This window comes from Stegostoma tigrinum, chromosome 46, assembly GCF_030684315.1.
Source record: "Stegostoma tigrinum isolate sSteTig4 chromosome 46, sSteTig4.hap1, whole genome shotgun sequence".
Classification (NCBI taxonomy): Eukaryota; Metazoa; Chordata; class Chondrichthyes; order Orectolobiformes; family Stegostomatidae; genus Stegostoma; species Stegostoma tigrinum.
In genome coordinates this window covers 2,263,765-2,285,954 of record NC_081399.1, presented here as the reverse complement: position 1 = coordinate 2,285,954, position 22,190 = coordinate 2,263,765, and the positions used below count along the sequence as shown (strand labels likewise).

General features: G+C 50.3%; 1 protein-coding gene across 1 annotated transcript; it reads right to left on the bottom strand.

The window, feature by feature from the left end:
• Positions 1-871: 871 nt before the first annotated feature.
• aldh3b1 (aldehyde dehydrogenase 3 family, member B1) lies at positions 872-21,960 on the bottom strand. Its single transcript, XM_059642803.1, has 8 exons — positions 21,799-21,960; positions 18,103-18,223; positions 17,597-17,682; positions 15,233-15,314; positions 13,769-14,155; positions 9,692-9,858; positions 4,591-4,690; positions 872-1,068 (listed from the first exon to the last, which is right to left on the bottom strand). The coding sequence occupies exons 1-8, from the start codon at positions 21,958-21,960 to the stop codon at positions 872-874; spliced, it is 1,302 nt and encodes a 433-aa protein (XP_059498786.1).
• Positions 21,961-22,190: the final 230 nt, after the last annotated feature.

The window sequence follows — 22,190 nt, the reverse complement described above, 5'->3', positions numbered from 1 at the left end:
TCTGTGTCATTACCACGAGCATAGTAACCCAGAGACCAAGTTGGGATATTGGGGAAAGGCGTTCAAATCCCAGCAAAGGAAAATTCAAACAAGTCAGGAGTTACAAGTCTGATAATGATCATGAAACTACCAACAATTGTCATCCAAACCGATCCATCTCACTAAGGTCCTCGGTGAGACCTGACTAACTGGATACTCAATGCTCAAAGGCCACTAAAATGACCCTGGACTGAAATGACGAGGGGGCACCTGGGGACTGGCAATGAGAGCTGGCCCGGCCAATGACGCCCACGTCCCACGAGTGAGTGAAAAGATGACAGCCTTTCAGAGTCAGCACTGATATCAGCAACTCTGCACCATAAACTCTGCACACACTCCCTCCACCAACCCAGTGTATTCCCATTCCCTCCTCTAATCCAGGACTCAGGAGGACAGACACAGCAGAGTGCAAGAAAACCCATGATGTACTTCAACCAGAATCACAGAGAGGGTCAGTGAGATTTTGACTTCAAAAACTTTAATCAAATTGAAGCGTTATTGGATCCAAGATTTATTACAGGATGAACATTTTAGTTTTAAACAGAATGGCAACGTGAAAACATAAGAGCTGCAAAGCAAGGTATCTGCAAGCAGTGCGGATGTGTGGAATCCTGCTGTGCAATTGATAGACAGAGATGTATTCATTGTCCTGGAGGAGAAAGCAGGAGCAAGGGGTTTGCTGTTCCCTGTTGTGAGGAGCAGGGTTGCAAGAGTGATATGTAACAGGTATTCAACAAATAACAACAGGTTTTAATGCAATAACAGGTATTCATGCTGAATGACTGGAGGGGAGAGCTGTTCAAGGTTCTGCTGATATGCTCACGGTCCGGATCTACAACAGCTGACAGCTACAGTCTCTCTTCTTGACATCAGTGGCCCAGAGGAGCCAGTTGAGTTTTTGTTCGTTGTAGGGAGGATAACGGGTGGCATTGAACCTTTCCATCCCAGGGCTCTTCAGCAGACATGCCCGCTTATGGGAGAACGTGTCAAAGCTGAACTTCCCATGATACATGCCGATCCCACTGTAACCTGCCAACATTCAGTAAGAGACCACATCAACTCTCTCCAACCATACTGTGCAGTGTTCCAGACCAAATGATCAGGATGGACAGACAGCCACACTGTCAGAGGGTCAGTGCTGAGGGAGCGGGCACTGTCGGAGGGTCAGTGCTGAGGGAGCTCTGCACTGTCGGAGGGTCAGTGCTGAGGGAGAAGGCACTGTCAGAGGGTCAGTGCTGAGGGAGCGGGCACTGTCGGAGGGTCAGTGCTGAGGGAGCGGGCACTGTCGGAGGGTCAGTGCTGAGGGAGAAGGCACTGTAGATGGTCAGTGCTGAGGTAGCGGGCACTGTCGGAGGGTCAGTGCTGAGGGAGCGCTGCACTGTCGGAGGGTCAGTGCTGAGGGGGAAGGCACTGTCGGAGGGTCAGTGCTCAGGGAGCGGGCAGTGTCGGAGGGTCAGTGCTGAGGGAGAAGGCACTGTAGATGGTCAGTGCTGAGGTAGCGGGCACTGTCAGAGGGTCAGTGCTGAGGGAGCGGGCACTGTCGGAGGGTCAGTGCTGAGGGAGCGCTGCACTGTCGGAGGGTCAGTAATGAGGGAGCGAGCACTATCGGAGGGTCAGTGCTGAGGGAATGCCGCACAGTCAGAGGGTCATTGCTAACGGAGTGACACACTGTCGGAGGGTCAGTGCTGAGGGAGCGCCGCACTGTCGGAGGGTCAGTGCTGAAGGAGCGGGCACTGTCAGAGGGTCAGTGCTGAGGGAGCGCCGCACTGTCGGAGGGTCAGTGCTGAGGGAGTGCCGCACTGTCAGAGGGTCAGTGCTGAAGGAGCGGGCACTGTCAGAGGGTCAGTGCTGAGGGAGCGCCGCACTGTCAGAGGGTCAGTGCTGAGGGAGTGCCGCACTGTCGGAGGGTTAGTGCTGAGGGAAGGCCACAGTGTCCGTCTCTGACTATCCCTCTGTCTCCATCTGACTGAACGATTGATGTGGAGAAAATGTTTTAAATGGATGAGTTTAGAATGGGTAATCACCGTTTAGAGAAAAGCAAGGATTGCCCCTTTCATACAGAGAGGTGGTGAATATTTATTTTTCTCAGGTTGCCATGTGGCTTTGGAAGTCTGCTCTCTGAAAAGGTAGTCCAATCGGAGCTCTGGAAACATTATTGTGGCCAAGGTGGACAGGCCTGTGTTCAAGGAAAAGGGTGAAATGTTAATGGGGTCAACGGGAATTTGAACTTAAGGTTAAATTCTACTCAGCCTTGATCTTCTGAAATGGTGGGTTAGGATCTTGGGGCTGATTGACCTCATCCCAATCCATGTTCCCATATTTGTATCATCCTCCGACACTTCCACCATCTACAATCCAACCTCACCACCCAAGACATTTATCCATCCCCATCCTTGTCTGCTTTCTGAAGAGACCACTCTCTCCGGGACTCCCTTGTCTGCTCCACACTCCCCTCCAACCCCACCACACCCGGCACCTTCCCCTGCAACCGCAGGAAGTGCTACACTTGCCCCCACACCTCCTCCCTCACCCCCATCCCAGGCCCCAAGATGACTTTCCATATTAAGCAGATGTTCACCTGCACATCTGCCAATATAGTATACTGTATCCACTGTACCCGGTGTGGCTTCCTCTACATTGGGGAAACCAAGTGGAGGCTTGGGGACCGCTTTGCAGAACACCTCCGCTCGGTTCGCAATAAACAACTGCACCTCCCAGTCGCGAACCATTTTAACTCCCCCTCCCATTCTTTAGATGACATGTCCATCATGGGCCTCCTGCAGTGCCACAATGATGCCACCCGAAGGTTGCAGGAACAGCAACTCATATTCCGCTTCGGAACCCTGCAGCCCAATGGTATCAATGCGGACTTCACCAGCTTCAAAATCTCCCCTTCCCCCACCGCATCCCAAAACCAGCCCAGCTCGTCCCCTCCCCCCACTGCATCCCAAAACCAGCCCAGCTCTTCCCCTCCCCCTCTGCATCCCAAAACCAGCCCAGCTCTTCCCCTCCCCCCACTGCATCTCAAAACCAGCCCAGCTTGTCCCCGCCTCCCTAACCTGTTCTTCCTCTCATCTATCCCCTCCTCCCACCTCAAGCCGCACCTCCATTTCCTACCTACCAACGTCATCCCGCCTCCTTGACCTCTCCGTCCTCCCCGGACTGACCTATCCCCTCCCCACCTATAGTCTCCTCTCCATCTATCTTCTCCTCTGTCCATCTTCGGTCCGCCTCCCTGTCTCTCCCTATTTATTCCAGTTCCTTCTCCCCACCCCCCTCTCTGATGAAGGGTCTCGGCCTGAAACGCCAGCTTTTGTGAGATGCTGCTTGACCTGCTGTGTTCATCCAGCTCCACACTTTGTTACTTTGTCTGAGCTCATTGCTTCAATTTGACCTTTTGTTTTCAGACAAGACATTAATAGTGAGGAGGCAATGAGTAAGGATGCCATGAAACGCCAGCAGACAGGTGAAGCAATGGGTATAAACTTGGCAGGTGGAATCTAATGTTGGAAAATGTGAGGTCCTGTGCTTTGGGAGAAAGAACGGCAGAGTCAAATACATACTTAAGTAGTGAAAGACTGCAGAAAGTTGCAGAGTCCTCATTCGTGAATCACAAGGAAAAGTAACATCCAAATTCAGTGGATCGTGGGAAAAACCACTGGAATGTTAGCCTTTATTTCAAAGGGAATGGAGTATCAAAACTGGGACAATCTGCAAAATCACGAGTGAGAACACTGCCGGAGTACTGCAAACAGTTTTAGGTCCCTTACCTAAGGGAATATAGACTGGCACTGGTCGCAGTGAAGAGAAGGTTCACTGTGCTGGTAAGTGGGGCCAGCATGTATTTGAGGTAATTTGGGAACCGCAGATGCTGGAGAATCCAAGATAACAAAGTGTGAAGCCGGATGAACACAGCAGGCCAAGCAGCATCTTCATCAGAGAGGCTTTCTGATGAAGGGTCTAGGCCCAAAACGTCAGCTTTTGTGTTCATCCAGCTCCACATTTTGTTATCCAGCATCTATTTGATGTAGGTTTGGCCTACAAGCACAGTGGTCTCTTTACCATATGATTCAAGGGGAACTGCCTTAGGAGGAGAGGTTGAGGAGGTCGGGCCTGTGCTCATTGGAATGTAGAAAAATGGGAGGAAACAATACTGCGAGTGCCATTGGACCAATTCAGCCAATGCATGATCACGTTGGATCTATTAGATCTATGCGCATAAATATGTGTATGCGTGTGTATGTGTGTATGTGTTAAATGTGTGTGTATATATGCGCATAAATATGTGTATGTGTGCGTATGTGTTCAGTGTGTGTATGTGTTAAGTGTGTGTCTGTGTATGTATGTAGTAAGTTGTGTCTCTGTTAAGTGTGTGTATGCGTTAAGTGCACGCGCACGCGTGTGTGTGTGTGTGTGTGTGTGTGTGTGTGTGTGTGTGTGTGTGTGTGTGTGTGTGTGTGAGAGAGAGTGAGTGAGAGGCACAGGCCGTGATTGGAACCTGGGCCTTTCCCACTCTGTTGTATGGGCCTGAGCCCCAGGTGGAAGACTTACCAATTCCTCCGAAGGGCAACGTGTTGAGAGTCATCTGCACCATGTTCTCATTGGAACAGAAGCCCCCACTGCTGGTTTTCTCCAGGACTTCATTCACCACCTGGAAACACAGCATCGAGTTGGAGAAACAGCCAGGGCAGATGGAAACTTTCATCTAAATTTACAGGGTCTCAGTCTTGTTGATAACACACAGACGGCAGAAACAGAGGCGGCTGGGATGCTGACAGGGACATTGCATAAGGGAGGGAGAAGGCATAGAGGAAGGGGAGTGAAAACGAGGGGGAGAAGGTGGGAGACAGAAAAGAAAGAGTGGGACAGAGCCAGAGAATGAGAGAGAAGAACGGGGCATGCAGGAACGACGCAGACAGAGAGACATAGTGGGGAAGAAAAGAGAGTGGGAAAGGAACACAGAGAGGTGAAAATCTCTCTCTGAGATAAAGGATGTGAGACAGAAAGGAAGAGGCAAAGAGACAGTGAGAGGCAAACACAGATCAAGATAGACGGACAGCCAGAGAGAGACAGCGGCAGAGATAGAGAGACATGGAGAGAATCAGAAAGTGAGAAACAGGCAGAGAAGCAGAAGGGGCAGACTGCAATGCAGGAAGTCAAAAGAGACAGTAGATAGTGAAGGTGCAGGTAGACAGGTCGGAAGGAATGAAGAATAAGTGGGAGACGAGGTGAGAGACGAATATAGAGAAGCGGACAAAGTCAAAGAAAGAGAAAGGCAGCAAGACAGAGGCAGGAGGGCAGTGACAATCAGAGAGGGAGAGATGGTGTGGAAGTGAGACAACGGCAGAAACAGATGGAATGTAAAAGAACAAAAACGAAAAACCCAAAGAGACAACGAAACAAATGGAAGAGGCAGGGAGTGAGAGATACCACAAGGTGGTGTGGGGGCTGAGAGAGACAGAGAAAGACAGATGGGCACAGAGAGGTGGGGAGGAGAGAATGGGATCTTCTGTCTCAACACCAGCATCCCACACTCCCTCCATACCCCTGAACGTAGTAATCTTCTGGAGATTCATCTAATTCCTCCTGAGGGGAGTGACTTGACCCCTGCAGCCTTTTGTGCAAAATTCCACAGGGTCACCATCGTCTGAGCAATGTCTGAGATGACAATCCCTCCAACACAACCCTGGTGAACAAGCACAACACAGCTTTGGCTATTTTTCTGGACTCGCTGCGATTACGTCGATTCTCTTTTGCCGTCATGGGAAATCCCAACAAACTCTTGGTCTTCTGTTCATCGCTTCCCGGCTGTTTGAGACAGAGAACCAGGGGAGCGGGGGAGTGAGGTCATTCAACCCTTCCAGCCTGCTCCCCCATTCTACACAACCACGGCTGAGCCTCCAACTCAGTCCCCTGTTCCCACTTTCTCCCCTGTAACCTTTGACCCCTTTGACCCCAAAATCTCTTCACTCTTTCTTGAAAACTTTCAATGTTTTGGCCTCAGTTGCTTTCCATAGCAGAGAATTCCACATGCACCCCACTCCCTGGGTGAAAACGTTTCTCCCCATCTCAGATCTAAATGGCCTATCCAGTATCCTTAGACTGTGACCCACGATTCTAGATCCCCCAGTTTTCAGGAACACTCTTTCTGTATTTACCACCCTTTCGTGCCTTGTTTATATTTTATAGATTTCGATGAATTAACCCCCGATTCTTCTAAACTCCAGTGAATATAATCCCGTCTCTCTTTGTCCGTCAGTCCTGCCATCCCTGGAATCAGCCTGCTAAACCCTCGCCGAACCCCCTCCATCACCAGAACACCCTCCCTCCAATAAGGAGACCCACTCAATATTCTGGGGTGGTCTCACCTAGATCCTGTTAAATTGCAGTAACACACCCCTGTTCCTGTACTCGAATCCTGTCCTTGCGAAGGCTAATGTACAATTTATGTCCTACCACATCTCCATGTTTAATTTCAGCCTCCTGATTATTGGTCAAGAATAGTTTGTCTCTGGACCTTTCACTCTCTTTGAGTCGCAGTCATACAGCAGGGAAACTGACCTGAGATCCAACTCGTCCATGCCAACCAGGAATCCCAAACTGAATTAGTCCCACCTGCCTGCACCTGACCCATATCCCCTCTAAACTTTTCTGATCTACGTTGCTTTCCAAACATAGAATGGAGATAGAATCCCTACAGTGTGGGAACAGGCCATTTGGCCCATCGAGTCCACACAGACCCTCTGAGGACATCCCACCCAGACCCAACCCCTACACCATCCCTGTCTTCCCCAAGCTGAGACACAATAAGACAATTTAGCGCAGCCGATCCACCCTAACCTGCACATCTTTGGACTGTGGGAGGAAACCGGAGCACCCGGAGGAAACCCACGCAGACACAGGGAGAATGTGTAAAATCCACAAAGACAGCCGCCCGAGGGTGGAATTGAACGCAGATCTCTGACGCTGTGCTAACCCACTGAGACACCATCTCTTAAATATTATACTTGTACCCGCCAACATTCCGAGGAAGACATTCAGCATTTCCCTGTAGCGCAAACCCTCCAGGCCTAGCAGCATCCTCGTAAATATTTTCTGCGCCCTTTCTCGTTTAACAACATCCTTTCGACAGCAGGGTGACCAGGGCTGTACACGGCATTCTATCGCAGGTGACCTCACAAATGTCCTGTACAGGCGCGACATGACCTCCCAATGCCTTCACTCAATGCTTTTAACCAACAAAGGCAAGCATGCCAAATGGCTTCTTCACGACCCTATCTACCTGCGACGCCACTTTCAAAGAATTAATAATCTGCAACCCTAGGTGCCTCTGTACAACGACACTCTCTGGGGTAGCAAAGTGTGGAGCTGGATGAACACAGCTGGCCAAGCAATATCTCAGGAGCACGAAAGCTGACGTTTTGGGCCCAGACCCTTCATCAGAAAAGGGTCTAGGCCGCAAACGTCAGCTTTTGTGCTCCTGAGATGCTGCTTGGCCTGCTGTGTTCATCCAGACCCACACTTTGTTATCTCGGATTCTCCAGCATCTGCAGTTCCCATTATCTCTGAACGCTCCCCGAGGTCCATTTAACTTGGAACCAGCTTGGGGGTTGGTAGTGGTGGGGGGGTTCTTGTCTTGGATTATTAATGAGGGTCAGATCTGAATACTTGCTGGTTCAAAAGATTGTTCCTGTGCCCTGCAGGGTTATTCCAGCTGAACCGCGTGAACCATCTATATTGACCACAGCTTCAGCTCCTTTAGCCGCATTCAGGGATCTGACAGGACAGTGGCCCCAGCGCTTACATCCAGCTTTAATTTAACAGGATGTTGCCCAGAGGCTCTGGGAAATCCGGGTCTTGCACGCAGGGTCAGATTGATAAACGGAGAGATATGGAGAGGTTCGAACTAATAAAAAGAGGAGCAAGGGAGAGAGAGGGGGGGTAATAGAAAGATGAAGGGGTAAGAGATAAGACAGGGTATAGAAAGAGAAAGCAAAGGATAGAGAGACATGAGGCACAACAGAAGGAGAGGCTTGCAGAAAGGGAGAGAGATGGAGACAATGGTATGATGGAGATGTGGTGAGTGAGAAAGTGAGACTGATTTAAAGAGGTAGAATGGCAGAAGCAGAGAGAGGGTAAGTGAAAGAGACAGACTGAGACAGAGGATGATGGAGACAACAGAGAGAGATGGAGATGTTTGATATTGAGTTGGGTTACATCATGGCCCTGTGTTTTACAGATCGTTCGGTGTTTATCTCTGCTCAATTTATCTCGTGATCAATGTGGGAGGTTCAGGATATGCCATTTTTCCACAGTTATTGGGTCGTGCAGGAATACGAACCCATGCAGTGGGATTGACTGTCTCAGGGGCACAGAGGGTGACATCATTCTGAGCATAATGGCCGACAGGGAGATAGATATAACTTCAGACTGACCAATTGAGAGACTTATTTCAGAACATGCTGACCAATAGACAAGACAGCATTCAGAACACACCGACCAATAGGCAGACATCATCCAAAACAAACTGACCAATAGTCAGACATCATTCGGAACAAACTGACCAATAGACAGACATTATTCAGAACACATTGACCAATAGGCAGACATCATTCAGAACACACCGATCAATAGAGAGACAGCATACAAAACACATTGTCCAATAGAGAGACTTCATACAGAGTATACTGGCCAACGGAGAGGTATCACCAAGAATACACTGACTAATGCAGAGATAATAAAATGTGAGGCTGGATGAACACAGCAGGCCAAGCAGCATCTCAGGAGCACAAAAGCTGACGTTTCGGGCCTAGACCCTTCATCAGAGCCTATTTAGGGGTTCGTCAGTTGAGGGAAGATGGACAGGTCAAGGAGGCGGGGATGATGCTGGCAGGCAAGAGGTGTGGTGACTAATGCAGACGTCGTTCAGACCATACCGACCAATAGCAAGGCATTATTCAAAACAACCTGGCCAATAGAGAAAGAGAGAGACAATATTTGGCACACACTGACCAATAGAGAAACATCATCCACAACACAGCAACCAATAGATAGATAGACATCATACCAAACACACTGACCAATAGAGAGACATCATTTGAAGCACACCAACCAATAGAGACAAAGCATTCAGAACACACTGACCAATAGAGACATCATACTGAGCACACTGACCAATAGAGAGAAATCATTCAAAACACCTTGACCAAGAGCGAGGCATCATTCAGACCACACTGACCAATAGAAAGAAAGCATTCAGACCACACTGACCAATAGAGAGACATCATACTGAACACACCCACCAAAATAAGCGTGATGGAACAGAACACAGCGACCAATAGAGAGACATTATTATAAGCCCTCTGACCAATGGGGAAGCCTTGCTCAGGCAGTGATAGCAGCACTGGCCATTCGGCCTGCTGCTGTGGTCGGGAGAGGGGGAGCACTCAGCTGTGACACAGAGCAGGAGCCTGAAGCTGTGGATCGAGCTCAGGGATCTCTATGCAACATGTTGTGGACCCAGCAAGGCGATGCAGGCCAGCTTCGGAAGATGGTACACACATGGGATGAGCTTGGAGCTTCCTACACTCTGGGCCTTTCTGTCAGTAGCTCTCAATACCCAGACAGGGACCTTGATCAGAAACCTCCCAACCTTAGTGTTGCTGGCGTAAACGTAGAGGGCCAGCGGTTTCTGGTGCCTGTTGATGAAGGCGATGGCTTCCTCCATGGAGTTGATGTTGATGATTGGCAGAATTGGGCCGAAAACCTCCTGCTGCATCACTGCATCAGATTCCTTCACGTCTACCAGGACTGTCGGACCTGGGAGCAGAAGGTGCAGAGTCAGTGGAGTCCCAACGCACAGGAAAAGCAAGCATTCCTCACACCTTTGCAAAAGATACGGGAAAAATTACAAACACTGCGGGAAACAGGAAGTGAACAAGCACAGAAGACATAGACAAAGAGAACGGGAAGACCATTCAGCTGATCGAGACTATCCCTCGAGCAAATACAATCCTGCTCGATTGGACAATCAGATGCTGTGCACATACAATTCCCATAGTGCTGCATGTGACTATCTGACAAAGACTATTCAACGGCTCCCTCAACCGCCATCATAAACTGATCATCGACTCTCAGTTACACATTTCCAAACATTCAGTTCCACTGAGCAAACAAATTGTCCAAAATTATTGCAAGAGTTATCAGTGATTTCATAAAGTTGAAACAAAATAGCGTTACATGGCTTGTGTTGAAGTGCCCAGTCAAAGGGTCAGTACTGAGGGAGCAGGCACTGTCGGAGAGTCAGTGCTCAGGGGACGGGCACTGTCAGATGGTCAGTGCTAAGGGAGCAGCCACTGTTGAAGGGTCAGTGCTGAGAGAGCGGGCAAGGTCGGAGTGTCAGTGCTGAGGGAGCGCCGCACTGTCGGAGGGTCAGTGCTGAGGCAGTGGGCACTGTCGGAGGGTCAGTGCTGAGGGAGTGGGCACTGTCGGGTGGTCAGTGCTGAGGGAGCGCGGCACTGTCGGAGGGGCAGCGCTGAGGGAGTGCCGCACTGTTGGAGGATCAGTGCTGAGGTAGTGGGCACTGTCGGAGGCTCAGTGCTGACGGAGCGGGCACTGTTGGAGGGTCAGTGCTGAGGGAGTGGGCACTATGGGAGGATCAGTGCTGAGGGAGCGGGCACTGTCAGAGGGGCAGTGCTGAGGGAGCGGGAACTGACGGAGGGTCAGTACTGAGGGAGCAGGCACTGTCGGAGAGTCAGTGCTCAGGGAACGGGCACTTTCAGATGGTCAGTGCTAAGGGAGCAGCCACTGTTGGAGGGTCAGTGCTGAGGGAGTGGGCACTGTCAGAGGGTCAGTGCTGAGGGAGTGGGCACTGTCGGAGGGTCATAGCTGAGGGAGCGCCGCACTGTTGGAGGGTCAGTGCTGAGGTAGTGGGCACTGTCGGAGGCTCAGTGCTGAGGGAGTGGGCACTGTCGGAGGCTCAGTGCTGACGGAGCGGCCACTATGGGAGGGTCAGTGCTGAGGGAGCGGGCACTGTCGGAGAGTCAGTGCTCAGGGACCGGGCACTGCCAGAAGGTCAGTGCTAAGGGAGCAGCCACTGTTGGAGGGTCAGTGCTGAGAGAGCAGACAAGGTTGGAGGGTCAGTGCTGAGGGAGCGCCGCACTGTCGGAGAGTCAGTGCTGAGGGAGCGCCGCACTGTTCAAGGGTCAGTGCTGAGGGAGCGGGCACTGTCAGAGAGTCAGTGCTGAGGGAGTGGGCACTGTCGGAGGGTCGGTGCTGAGGGAGTGGGCACTGTCGGAGGGTCAGTGCTGAGGGAGCGCCGCACTGTCGGAGGGTCACTGCTGAGAGATAGCCGCACTGTTGGAGGAGCAGTGCTGAGGGAGCGGGCACTGTCGGAGGGGCAGTACTGAGGGAGCAGGCACTGTTGGAGGGTCAGTGCTGAGGGAGTGCCGCACTGTTGGAGGAGCAGTGCAGAGGGAGTGGGCACTGTCAGAGGGTCAGTGCTGAGGAAGCACCGTACTGTTGGAGGGTCAGTGCTGAGGGAGCGGGCACTATCGGTGGGTCAGTGCTGAGGGAGCGGGCACTATCGGAGGGTCAGAGCTGAGGGAGCACCACACTGTCGGAGGGTCAGTGCTGAGGGAGCGTGCTGTTTAATGTACTGACTCAGTTATACTGATGGGGACAGGGACACTGTATTGAACTCACTGACTCAGTTATACAGCCCGGGACGGGGACACTGTATTTAGCTCACTGACTCAGTTATACAGCCCAGGACGGGGACACTGTATTTAATTGACTGACTCAGTTATACTGTCCGGGACGGGGACACTGTATTTAATTGACTGACCCAGTTATACTGACCGGAACGGAGACACTGTATTTAACTCACTGACTCAGTTATACTGACCGGGACGGGGCCACTGTATTTAACTCACTGACTCAGTTGTACTGACTGGGAAGGGGACACTGTATTAAACTCACTGAATCAGTTATACAGACCGGGACGGGGACACTGTATTTAACTCACTGACTCACTTATACTGACCGGGATGGGGACACTGTAATTAACTCACTGACTCAGTTGTACTGACCGGGACGGGGACACTGTATTTAACTCACTGACTTAATTAAACTGACCGGGACGGGGACACTGTATTTAACTCACTGACTCAGTTACACTGACCGGGAGGGGGACACTGTATTTAACTCACTGACTCAGTTATACTGACCGGGACAGGGACACTGTATTTAACTCACTGACTCAGTTATACTGACAGCGACAGGGACACGGTATTTAATTCACGGAGTCCGTTATATTGACCGGGACGGGGACACTGTATTTAAATCACTGACTCAGTTATACTGACCGGGACGGGGACACGGTATTTAACTCACTGACTTAATTAAACTGACTGGGACGGGGACACTGTATTTAACTCACTGACTCAGTTATACTGACAGCGACAGGGACATGGTATGTAATTCACGGAGTCCCTTATACTGACCAGGACGGGGACACTGTATTTAACTCACTGACTCAGTTATACAGACCGTGACGGGGACACTGTATTTAACTCACTGACTCAGTTGTACTGACCAGGACGGGGACACTGTATTTAACTCACTGACTCAGTTACACTGACCGGGAGGGGGACACTGTATTTAAGTCACTGACTCAGTTATACTGACCGGGATGGGGACACGGTATTTAACTCACTGACTCAGTTATACTGACCGGGACAGGGACACTGTATTTAACTCACTGACTCAGTTATACTGACCGGGACAGGGACACTGTATTTAACTCACTGACTCAGTTATACTGACCAGGACGGTGACACTGTATTTAACTCCCTGACTCAGTTATACTGTCTGGGACGGGGACACTGTATTTAACTCCGTGACTCAGTTATACTGATCGGAACTGGGACACTGTATTTAACTCACTGACTCAGTTATACTGACCGGGACGGGGACACTGTATTTAACTCACTGACTCAGTTATACTGACCAGGACGGTGACACTGTATTTAACTCACTGACTCAGTTGTACTGACCAGGACGGGGACACTGTATTTAACTCACTGACTCAGTTACACTGACCGGGAGGGGGACACTGTATTTAAGTCACTGACTCAGTTATACTGACCGGGATGGGGACACGGTATTTAACTCACTGACTCAGTTATACTGACCGGGACAGGGACACTGTATTTAACTCACTGACTCAGTTATACTGACCGGGACAGGGACACTGTATTTAACTCACTGACTCAGTTATACTGACCAGGACGGTGACACTGTATTTAACTCCCTGACTCAGTTATACTGTCTGGGACGGGGACACTGTATTTAACTCCCTGACTCAGTTATACTGATCGGAACTGGGACACTGTATTTAACTCACTGACTCAGTTACACTGACCGGGACGGGGACACTGTATTTAATTCACTGACTCACTTATACTGACCGGGACGGGGACACTATTTAACTCACTGACTCAGTTACACTGATCGCGACGGGGACACTGTATTTAACTCACTGACTGAGTTATACTGACAGCGACAGGGACACGGTATTTAACTCACTGACCCAGTAATACTGACCGGGACAGAGACACTGTATTTAACTCACTGACTCAGTTACACTGATTGGGACGGGGACACTGTATTTAACTCGCTGACCCAGTTATACTGACCGGGACTTGCAGAAATATTTAAAGATGCTTACCAATATATCTCTCCTGTTTGTCTGTATCGCCTCCTATTGCCACCTGGCCAGAATTGAGGAGGTCTTGCAGTCGATTGAAATGATGTTCATTGATTATTCTTCCATAATCAGCACTTTCTTTTGTTTCTTCTCCGTAGAATTTTTTCAGACACTGTTTGATGGCTGGGACCAACTGTTCTTGCACCTCTTCACTGCAGAGCACATAATCTGGACAGATGCAGCACTGGCCACTGTTAAAGAATCGTCCCCAGACGAGGCGCTGGACTGTGCTCTCGAGATTAAAACTCTGGTCGACGTAGCATGGGTTCTTGCCTCCAAGCTCCAACGTTATAGGAGTCAAATGTTCAGCAGCCGCTTTCATGATGACCTTCCCCACCGCACTGTTCCCTGGGGAGAGATGGAGCGGAAGCGTGGGTTCATTATTCAGCAGCAAATGGTGGCAGAAATATTTGTTTCACACCGTCCCGACACCCACTGCTCCTTCTTGGGAGAACCTTTGATTGAGACACATCTCTCCCATTACCATCTCACCCGCGCAGGCACAGGCCGATAACAGGTTGTCATTGTGTCACATCCAAAAATACCTTTACATTACAATAGCCTGGTCTCTCCCTCAGTCTCCATTCGGTCTGGAGTCTGTCTCAGTCTCCAATTAGTCTGTGGCCTGCCTCAGTCTCCATTCACAGTCTAGACTCTCCCTCAATCTCCATTCAGTCTGGGGTCTGTGTCAGTCTCCATTCAGTCTGTGGTCTGCCTCAGTGTGCATTCGGTCTGAGGTCTGTCTCAGTCTCCATTCACAGTCTAGACTCTCCCTCAATCTCCATTCAGTCTGGGGTCTGTGTCAGTCTCCATTCAGTCTGTGGTCTGCCTCAGTGTGCATTCGGTCTGAGGTCTGTCTCAGTCTCCATTCACAGTCTGGTCACTCCCTCAGTCTCTACTCAGCCTAGACTCTCCCTCAGATTCCATTCAGAGGCTAGGCACTCCCTCAGTGTCCATACACTCGAGTCACTCTCCTAGTCTCTATTCACACTCTAGACACTCCCTCACCCTCCATCCACTCTAGGTATTGCCTCAGTTTCCATTTACATTCTGGACTCTCTCTCCCAGACACCATACATATTCTTGTCAATCCATCAGTGCCTATTCTGAATTTAGACTCTCCCTGTGTTTGTTTAGCCTCTCAGTTTTCACTCCATCACCCGCCCCTCCATACAACAAGTCCACAGGCCGACTTTAAATCTTTAGTTTAGTGTCTAGCATTTGTGCCTCTAGTGTATATTTACTCTGTTCCCCTCATGTCCAGACCACACTCTGAATGTCCTGTCTAACCACCTCCTGTGTCCCTTCTCTAGTATCTCGGCTTTGCACCTCTATTTTAACTGACTTGTCGAAGCCTCCCGCTGTCCCTGCGATGTATTCAGTCTGGTGCCCGTTCACGTGTCTCAGTCTGGTAGACCCTCTCACCTGTGTAAAAGATATAATCAAATTTGTACTGCAGAAGTTTCCTTGTCTCGACTGGCCCTCCATTGAACACAGCAAAACAGTCCTGGAATGATACAAACAGAGCTCAGGGGCTGAGCATGAGCAAGGATCCCTCTATATTGCCCACAACACTTCCATAGTCAGCTCAAAACTTTTAACTGAAAGTAAAGCTCCCTCTGCACTGTCCCCTGGAAACACTCCCAGAACTGGGACAGCACAGGGTCAGAGACAGAGTAAAGCTCTCCCCGCACTGCTTCCCCCCCCCACCCACCAATAAAACATTCCCAGGTCAGGGACAGCAAAGGGTAAGATCCACAATAAAGGTCTCTCTGAACTGTCAGGGCATGGATAACAAGGAGTTAGGTACAGTGTAAAGCTCTCTCCACACTCTCTCAATCAAGCAGTGCCAGGGCAGGGGTAGCACGGGGTTAGATACAGACTAAAGCTCCCTGTACACTGTGCCCCCATCAAACACGCCTAGGACATGGATAGCACAGGGTTAGATACAGTGTGAAGCTCTCTCTGCACTGTGCCCCCATCAAACCCTCCCAGGACAGGGGCAGCATGGGGTTAGATACAGAGTAAAACTCCCTCTACCCTGTCCCCATCAAACAGCATTAATGGGGTCAGAGGTTTAAGGGACTGAGATTAGGAAATCATGAATGGTTTATTCCCAATTATAAAAGAATTAAACTGGATTAGGAAGGTTTAATTCTGATTTATGATGAGACCTTATTTTATTCATCATCAGATCTGGACACATTAGATTCAGTATCCATTTATTGCCCTGTCCCTAGTTGCCCCCCTTAAGAAGGTGGGGGTGAGCTGCCTTCTTGAACCGCTGCAGTCCATGTGCCGTGGGTTGACCCACAGTGTCCCTTAGGGAGCGAATTCCAGGGATTCTGACCCAGCGACACTGAGGGAATGGGAATATATTTCCAAGTCAGGATGGAGAGGGGCTCAGGGGGTGGGGGTCCCATGTACCTGCTGCCCCTTGTCCTTCTGGATGGAAGTGGGTCGTGGGTTTGGAAGGTGCTGCCTGAGGGTCTTTGGTGAATCTCTGCAGAGCATCTTGTAGATGGTACACACTGCTGCGACTGAGCGTCGGTGGGGGGAGGGAGTGGGATGTTTGTGGATGTGGTGCCAATCGAGCGGGGGCTGCTTTGTCCTGGATGGTGTCGAGCTTCTGGAGTGTTGTTGGAGCTGCCCCCATCCAGGGGCAAGTGGGGAGTATCCCATCACCCTCCTGCCTTGTGCCTTGTAGATGGGGAGACAGGACGGGAGTTACTCGCTGCAGGATTCCCAGCCTCTGACCTGCTCTTGTAGCCGCTGTGTTTATGTGGTGGGTCCAGTTGAGCTTCTGGTCAATGGTAACCCCCAGGATGTGGGTAGTGGGGGATCCAGTGATGGTAACACCATTGAATGTAAAGGGACGGTGGTTGGGTACTGTTAGATTATTGGAGTTGGTCATGGTGTGCTGTGAATGTTACTTGCTGGGATTTTTAAAAAAGCAGAGAGACGATGAGAAATGCTGATGATGTTAACTGTACAGACAGGTTGACACAATCCCAGCTGAATCGAGTGGGAGCTGGATTTAGAAGGGGGCAGTGCAGAACAAGGTAATCAGAACATTAAAATTGAAATGAGTTCAGCGGTGGCTTCAGGGAGCATATCTTCACTCGGAGAGAGCTGCTAGAATCTGGAATGCTGTCCCTACGTCAGTCTGTTCCAGCTGGCAGTCAGTGGGAGATTTCAAAACTGACACTTTTTTTATAATGGGAAAGGGATTAAAGTTACTGAACAAATGCTGCTAAATTGGTTTAAAATATTGATCAACCCAGATCTGATTAATATGTAAAATTGGGATTGTGAGGCTGAATGGCCTGCATCTGTTCTCTGAGGAGCAACTGGAGATTGGGGGCGCGGTGGTGAGCCACCTCCTCCTGTACCTGTGTGACAGTCTGGAGAAGGAGCTGAATGGCCTCCTCCTGTTCTCCATGGGAAAGTATGAAGATGGGGCTAAATGGCCTCCTGCAGCTTCTGTGGGATAGGCTGGATATGGGGCTGAATGACCTCCTCCTATTCTCCATGGGCCAGGATGGAGATGGGAGCTAAATGGGATCATCCTATCCCTGTGGGATAGGCTAGAGAAGGGGGCTGAATGCCCTATTTTCCATGGGCCAGGATGGAGATTAGCGATATGGCCTGCTCCTGTTCTTGGTGGGACAGGTTGAAGAAGGGGGCTGAATGTGTCAGTGAGGCAGTGAAAGGTGTCACACCCCGCTACATTCGTCTCCCCGTTCACTGTGGCAGATGACAAAATCGAGGATTTACACCGGGACTCACCTTGTCCAGATACTGGGGGATGAGTTTGCTGAGCAGAGCTGCTGTGTTGACACTCACTTCAGACGGCTTGAGCACAACGCAGTTGCCTGAGGTTGAACACAAACAAACAGAGTGAAGCCGGAGGGTTAAAATGGGATGCTCGGTGCTTATCCATCAGACCGTTTGTGCTCCTCAAGGAGGGAAACAGCAGACAATCCCGAATGTACCTAACACATCAAGCCTCTGGGAAGAAACCGTTTCACGCCGATATACAAAATATGAGCAACCGCAGGCCCTTCGGCGCCTTCAATTTGATCTCATCGCGGCTCGACGTCCACATGCCCTGCGAGGCTCAGGGGGGTAACAGGGGTCTGGGATCTCGCTGCACGCTCCAACCACCCTCCCCCCAACGCCCGACTGCCACTGACCCCAGGATTCTGGGATCTCACCGTGCCCATGTGAGGCTCAGGGTGGTGATGGGTTTTGGGATCTTGCTGTGCCACATATTCCCAGCCGCCGATACTGACCTGCAGCGATGGCTCCAACCAGGGGGGTTAGCAGCAGCTGAACGGGGTGGCTCCAGGCTGCGATGATCAGTGCCACTCCGAATGGCTCCTTCCGGATGAAGCATTGGTCCAGCTTGGTTACCTAGGATACACGAGGGGTGCGTCAGTAGGGGTTGGCGGGGCAGATAAGCATCATTCCCAATCTGTGTCTTATCCGCATCCTCACAGCCAGGGAGGAAGAATGGGTAGAGCTCCAGTGAGAAGGTAAGAGAATGGGCTGAAGTAAATTCTCCATTCAGAGAGCCACTTTCAGATATGATGGGCTGAATGGTCTCACATTGAGGATTCTGCCTCCCTCTGAGCCACATTTAATCTGCAGACAGCTGGGATCTCTGAATGACTGTAGAAACACAGACAAACACACGCAGACATGCACGCACACAAAGGCACACACATACACAGGCACAGACATACACACACACACACACGCACGCACACAAAGGCACACACACACACAGGCACAGACACACACACAGGCACAGATGCACACAAACACACACACAGGCACAATCACACACACACAGACACAGGCACAATCTCACAGACACACACACACACAGGCACAGACACACAAACAAACACACACACACAGGCACAAACACACACACAGGCACACACACACACAGGCACAATCACACACACATACACAGGCACTATCACACACATGCACACAGACACAGGCACAGACACACACACAAACACACACGCACATGCACACACACACACAGGCACAATCACACACACATACACACACAGGCACAATCACACACACACACAGGCACAGACACACACACAAACACACAGAGGCACAATCACACACACAGGCACAGACACACACTCAAATACATACACACACAGGCACAATCACACACACACACAAACGCAATCACACACACACACACACACACACACAGGCACAATCACACACAGACACACACAAACACAAATGCCCACACACACAGACGCAAACACACACACATACACACTCACACACATACACAGACAGACGTGCACACACACACATACACAGACACACATATGCACAAACACACACACGCACACACAAACACACACACACTATCACACACGCACAAACACACAGGCGTACACACACCAAACCTACACACACATGCACAGACACACTCACATACACAGATACACATGGACACACACACACATGCACACAGGTACACACACCCAAACACAAGCGCCTAGGCCCAAAACACCAGCTTTCCTGCTCCTCTGATGCTGCTTGACCTGCTGTGTTCATCCAGCTCCACACTGTGTTATCTCGGATTCTCCAGCATCTGCAGTTCCCATTATCCCTCACAACCACAGAGTTGACCTGTTCCAAAAGAAATACACTGCTCCACGTGTACAAAGGAACTCACCATTCAGCCTACATAAAGAAACACAGCCCTCAGGTTGTACCAAGGAGCATTCAGAAAACAGCACTCAGCCTGTGCAAGGAAACATATTGATCAGCTTGCACTGCCCCACCGACGCTCAGTCGCAGCAGTGTGTACCAGCTACAAGATGCTCTGCAGAGATTCACCAAAGATCCTCAGGCAGCACCTTCCAAACCCACAACCCACTTCCATCCAGAAGGACAAGGGGCAGCAGGTACGTAGGACCCCCACCCCCTGCAAGTTGCCCTCCGAATCACTCCCCACCCTGACTAGGAAATATATCCCCATTCCCTCTGTGTCACTGGGTCAGAATCCCTGGAATTCCCTCCCTAAGGGACACTGTGGGTCAACCCACAGCATATGGACTGCAGCGGTTCAAGAAGGCAGCTCACCCCCACCTTCTCAAGGGGGGCAATTAGGGACAGGACAACAAATGCTGGGCCCAGCCAACCATGCCCGTTTCCCATCGAAATATAGGAAAGAAGAGCAGCAGGAGGCCATTCAGCCCTTCGAGCCTGCACTGCCATTCTTCACCATCATGGCTGATCATCCAACTCAACAGCCTCATCCTGCTTCCTCCCCATAACCTTCGATCCCACAATCCCACAAGTGCTATATCTAGTCATCTCTTGAATACATTCAGTATTTTGGAAGTGACTACTTCCTGTGCTAATGAATTCCACAGGCCCTTTGGGTGAAGAAATGTATCCTCATCTCCACCCTAAATGGTCATACAGTGACCCCTGGTTCTGGGCACACCCACCATCAGGAACATCCTCCTTGCATCCACCCTGCCCAGTCTGTTAGAATGTTTTAAGTCTATATGAGATCTCCCCTCCCTCTCCTTCGTCTGAGCTCCAATGAAAGCAATCCCAACCTGGTCCATCTCTCCTCATACATCATTCGCAGGAATCAGCCAGGTGAACCTTCGCTGCATTCCCTGGAGAGCAAGAGCATCCTTCCTCAGAAATGGAGACCAAAACCGCACACTATATTCCAGGTGTGAACAAAAACAAACAGGACTCAATCTGCACTGAATCTCAAATTGGTTCTCTCACACAGCGCGTCCAGCTGTGAAAATGTTCTCCTCGTGAAACATTCACACATTATTTTAGTTCCTACATCCAACTTACAGCAATGTATATAGAATAAAAGGTGAGAGAATTTGAGTGATGAAGAGAGACAGATAGGGTGAGAGTTGACTGAGAGGCGCAGAAATAGATGGAGAGATATTGAGATAGGACAGTTCAGAGATGGACAAACAGGTACAGAGAGATGGAGGGACACAAAGGAAAGGGAAGAATTGTGAGTCAGAGAGATGGAGACAGAGAAGTGGGGACTGAGGACCGAGGAAGTCAAATGAAGAGAGAAGGATTGAGAAATGGCAGGAGACAATCAGCGAGAGAGAGAGAGAGTCCCTCCCAATACCTACAAATGTCTTCTCCACAAACTCGGCTGAGACCCAGTATTTGATGTTATTCATTGCAGAAATTGCTTCATTTTTCACAAATCCAATCTCAGCAATCATTGCCTCAAACTTCGACTGCAAGACACAACGGGTTGGTATTAGTCAGCCTCTCCTACATATTGACAGATGCTCCCACTGTGTGAAAAAATCTTGCACACCCTCTACCACTGGCTAAAGTCAGAAGCCACACAACACCAGGCTCTAGTCCATCAGGTTTATTTGAAATCACAAGCTTTTGTAGCACTGCTCCTTCGTCAGGTGATGGTCTCACCCAATGGGTGACACAGTCTCTCCCATTGGGTGACACAGTCTCTCCCACTGGGTGATGGGCTCTACCACTGGTGACGGACTCTGTACTCTGTCATTGGTTGATGGAGTCTCCCACTGGGTGACGGACTCTCTCACTGGGTGACAGACTCTCCCACTGGGTGATGGACTCTCCCACTGGGTGACAGACTCTCCCACTGGGTGATGGACTCTCCCACTGGATGAGGAACTCTCCTACTGGGTGATAGATTCTCCCATTGGGTGACGGACTCTTCCATGGGTGATGGACTCTCCCACTAGGTGATAGATTCTCCCAGTGGGTGACAGACTCTCCCAATGAGTGATGGGCTCTCCCACTGAGTGATGGGCTCTCCCATTGGGTGATGGAATCTCCCACTGGGTGATGGACTCTCCCACTGGGTAACAGGCTCTCCCACTGAGTGATGGACTCTCCCACTGAGTGATGGGCTCTCCCACTGGGTGATGGGCTCTGATCTCGAACCTGGCACAGACCTTGTGCAGATCCTGGTTGAGAACATTGAGGAGTGTTGCTTCGTTCTCCTCCAGCAGTCTGATCAGGGACTGTAACTGACTGATGCGAAATTCCACAGAATGGCTTTTCCCGCTCGCAAAAGCGTTGCGTAGCCTCAACAGGGATTCAGCAAAAGTTGTCATTGCAGAGAGAGACGGCTGAACAAACAGAGAACAACCCATTAGAAGAATAACTTGCTTCAAGGGAACAGCCTTCACATGTTGAATGATAGGTCAGGACAGCACAACAAGTGGTTACACAGCCCATGGTGTCTGTACCAGCCTATCCATGAATTGGTCACCCTTCTGTACCCCACTGCCACTTCCTGTCAATGCCTGCTCCTGTACAGGCTGTGTGTGTGTGTGTGTGTGTG

Excerpts from the sequence above, each read along its gene's own strand:
- aldh3b1 (XM_059642803.1), bottom strand. The coding sequence starts at position 21,960 with ATGACAACTTTTGCTGAATCCCTGTTGAGGCTACGCAACGCTTTTGCG. Across the intron at positions 14,156-15,232 it reads TGATTATATCTTTTACACAG|GGAACAGTGCGGTGGGGAAG; the intron begins GTGAGAGGGTCT and ends ATCTCTCCCCAG. Across the intron at positions 1,069-4,590 it reads GTTGCCCTTCGGAGGAATTG|GTTACAGTGGGATCGGCATG; the intron begins GTAAGTCTTCCA and ends GAATGTTGGCAG.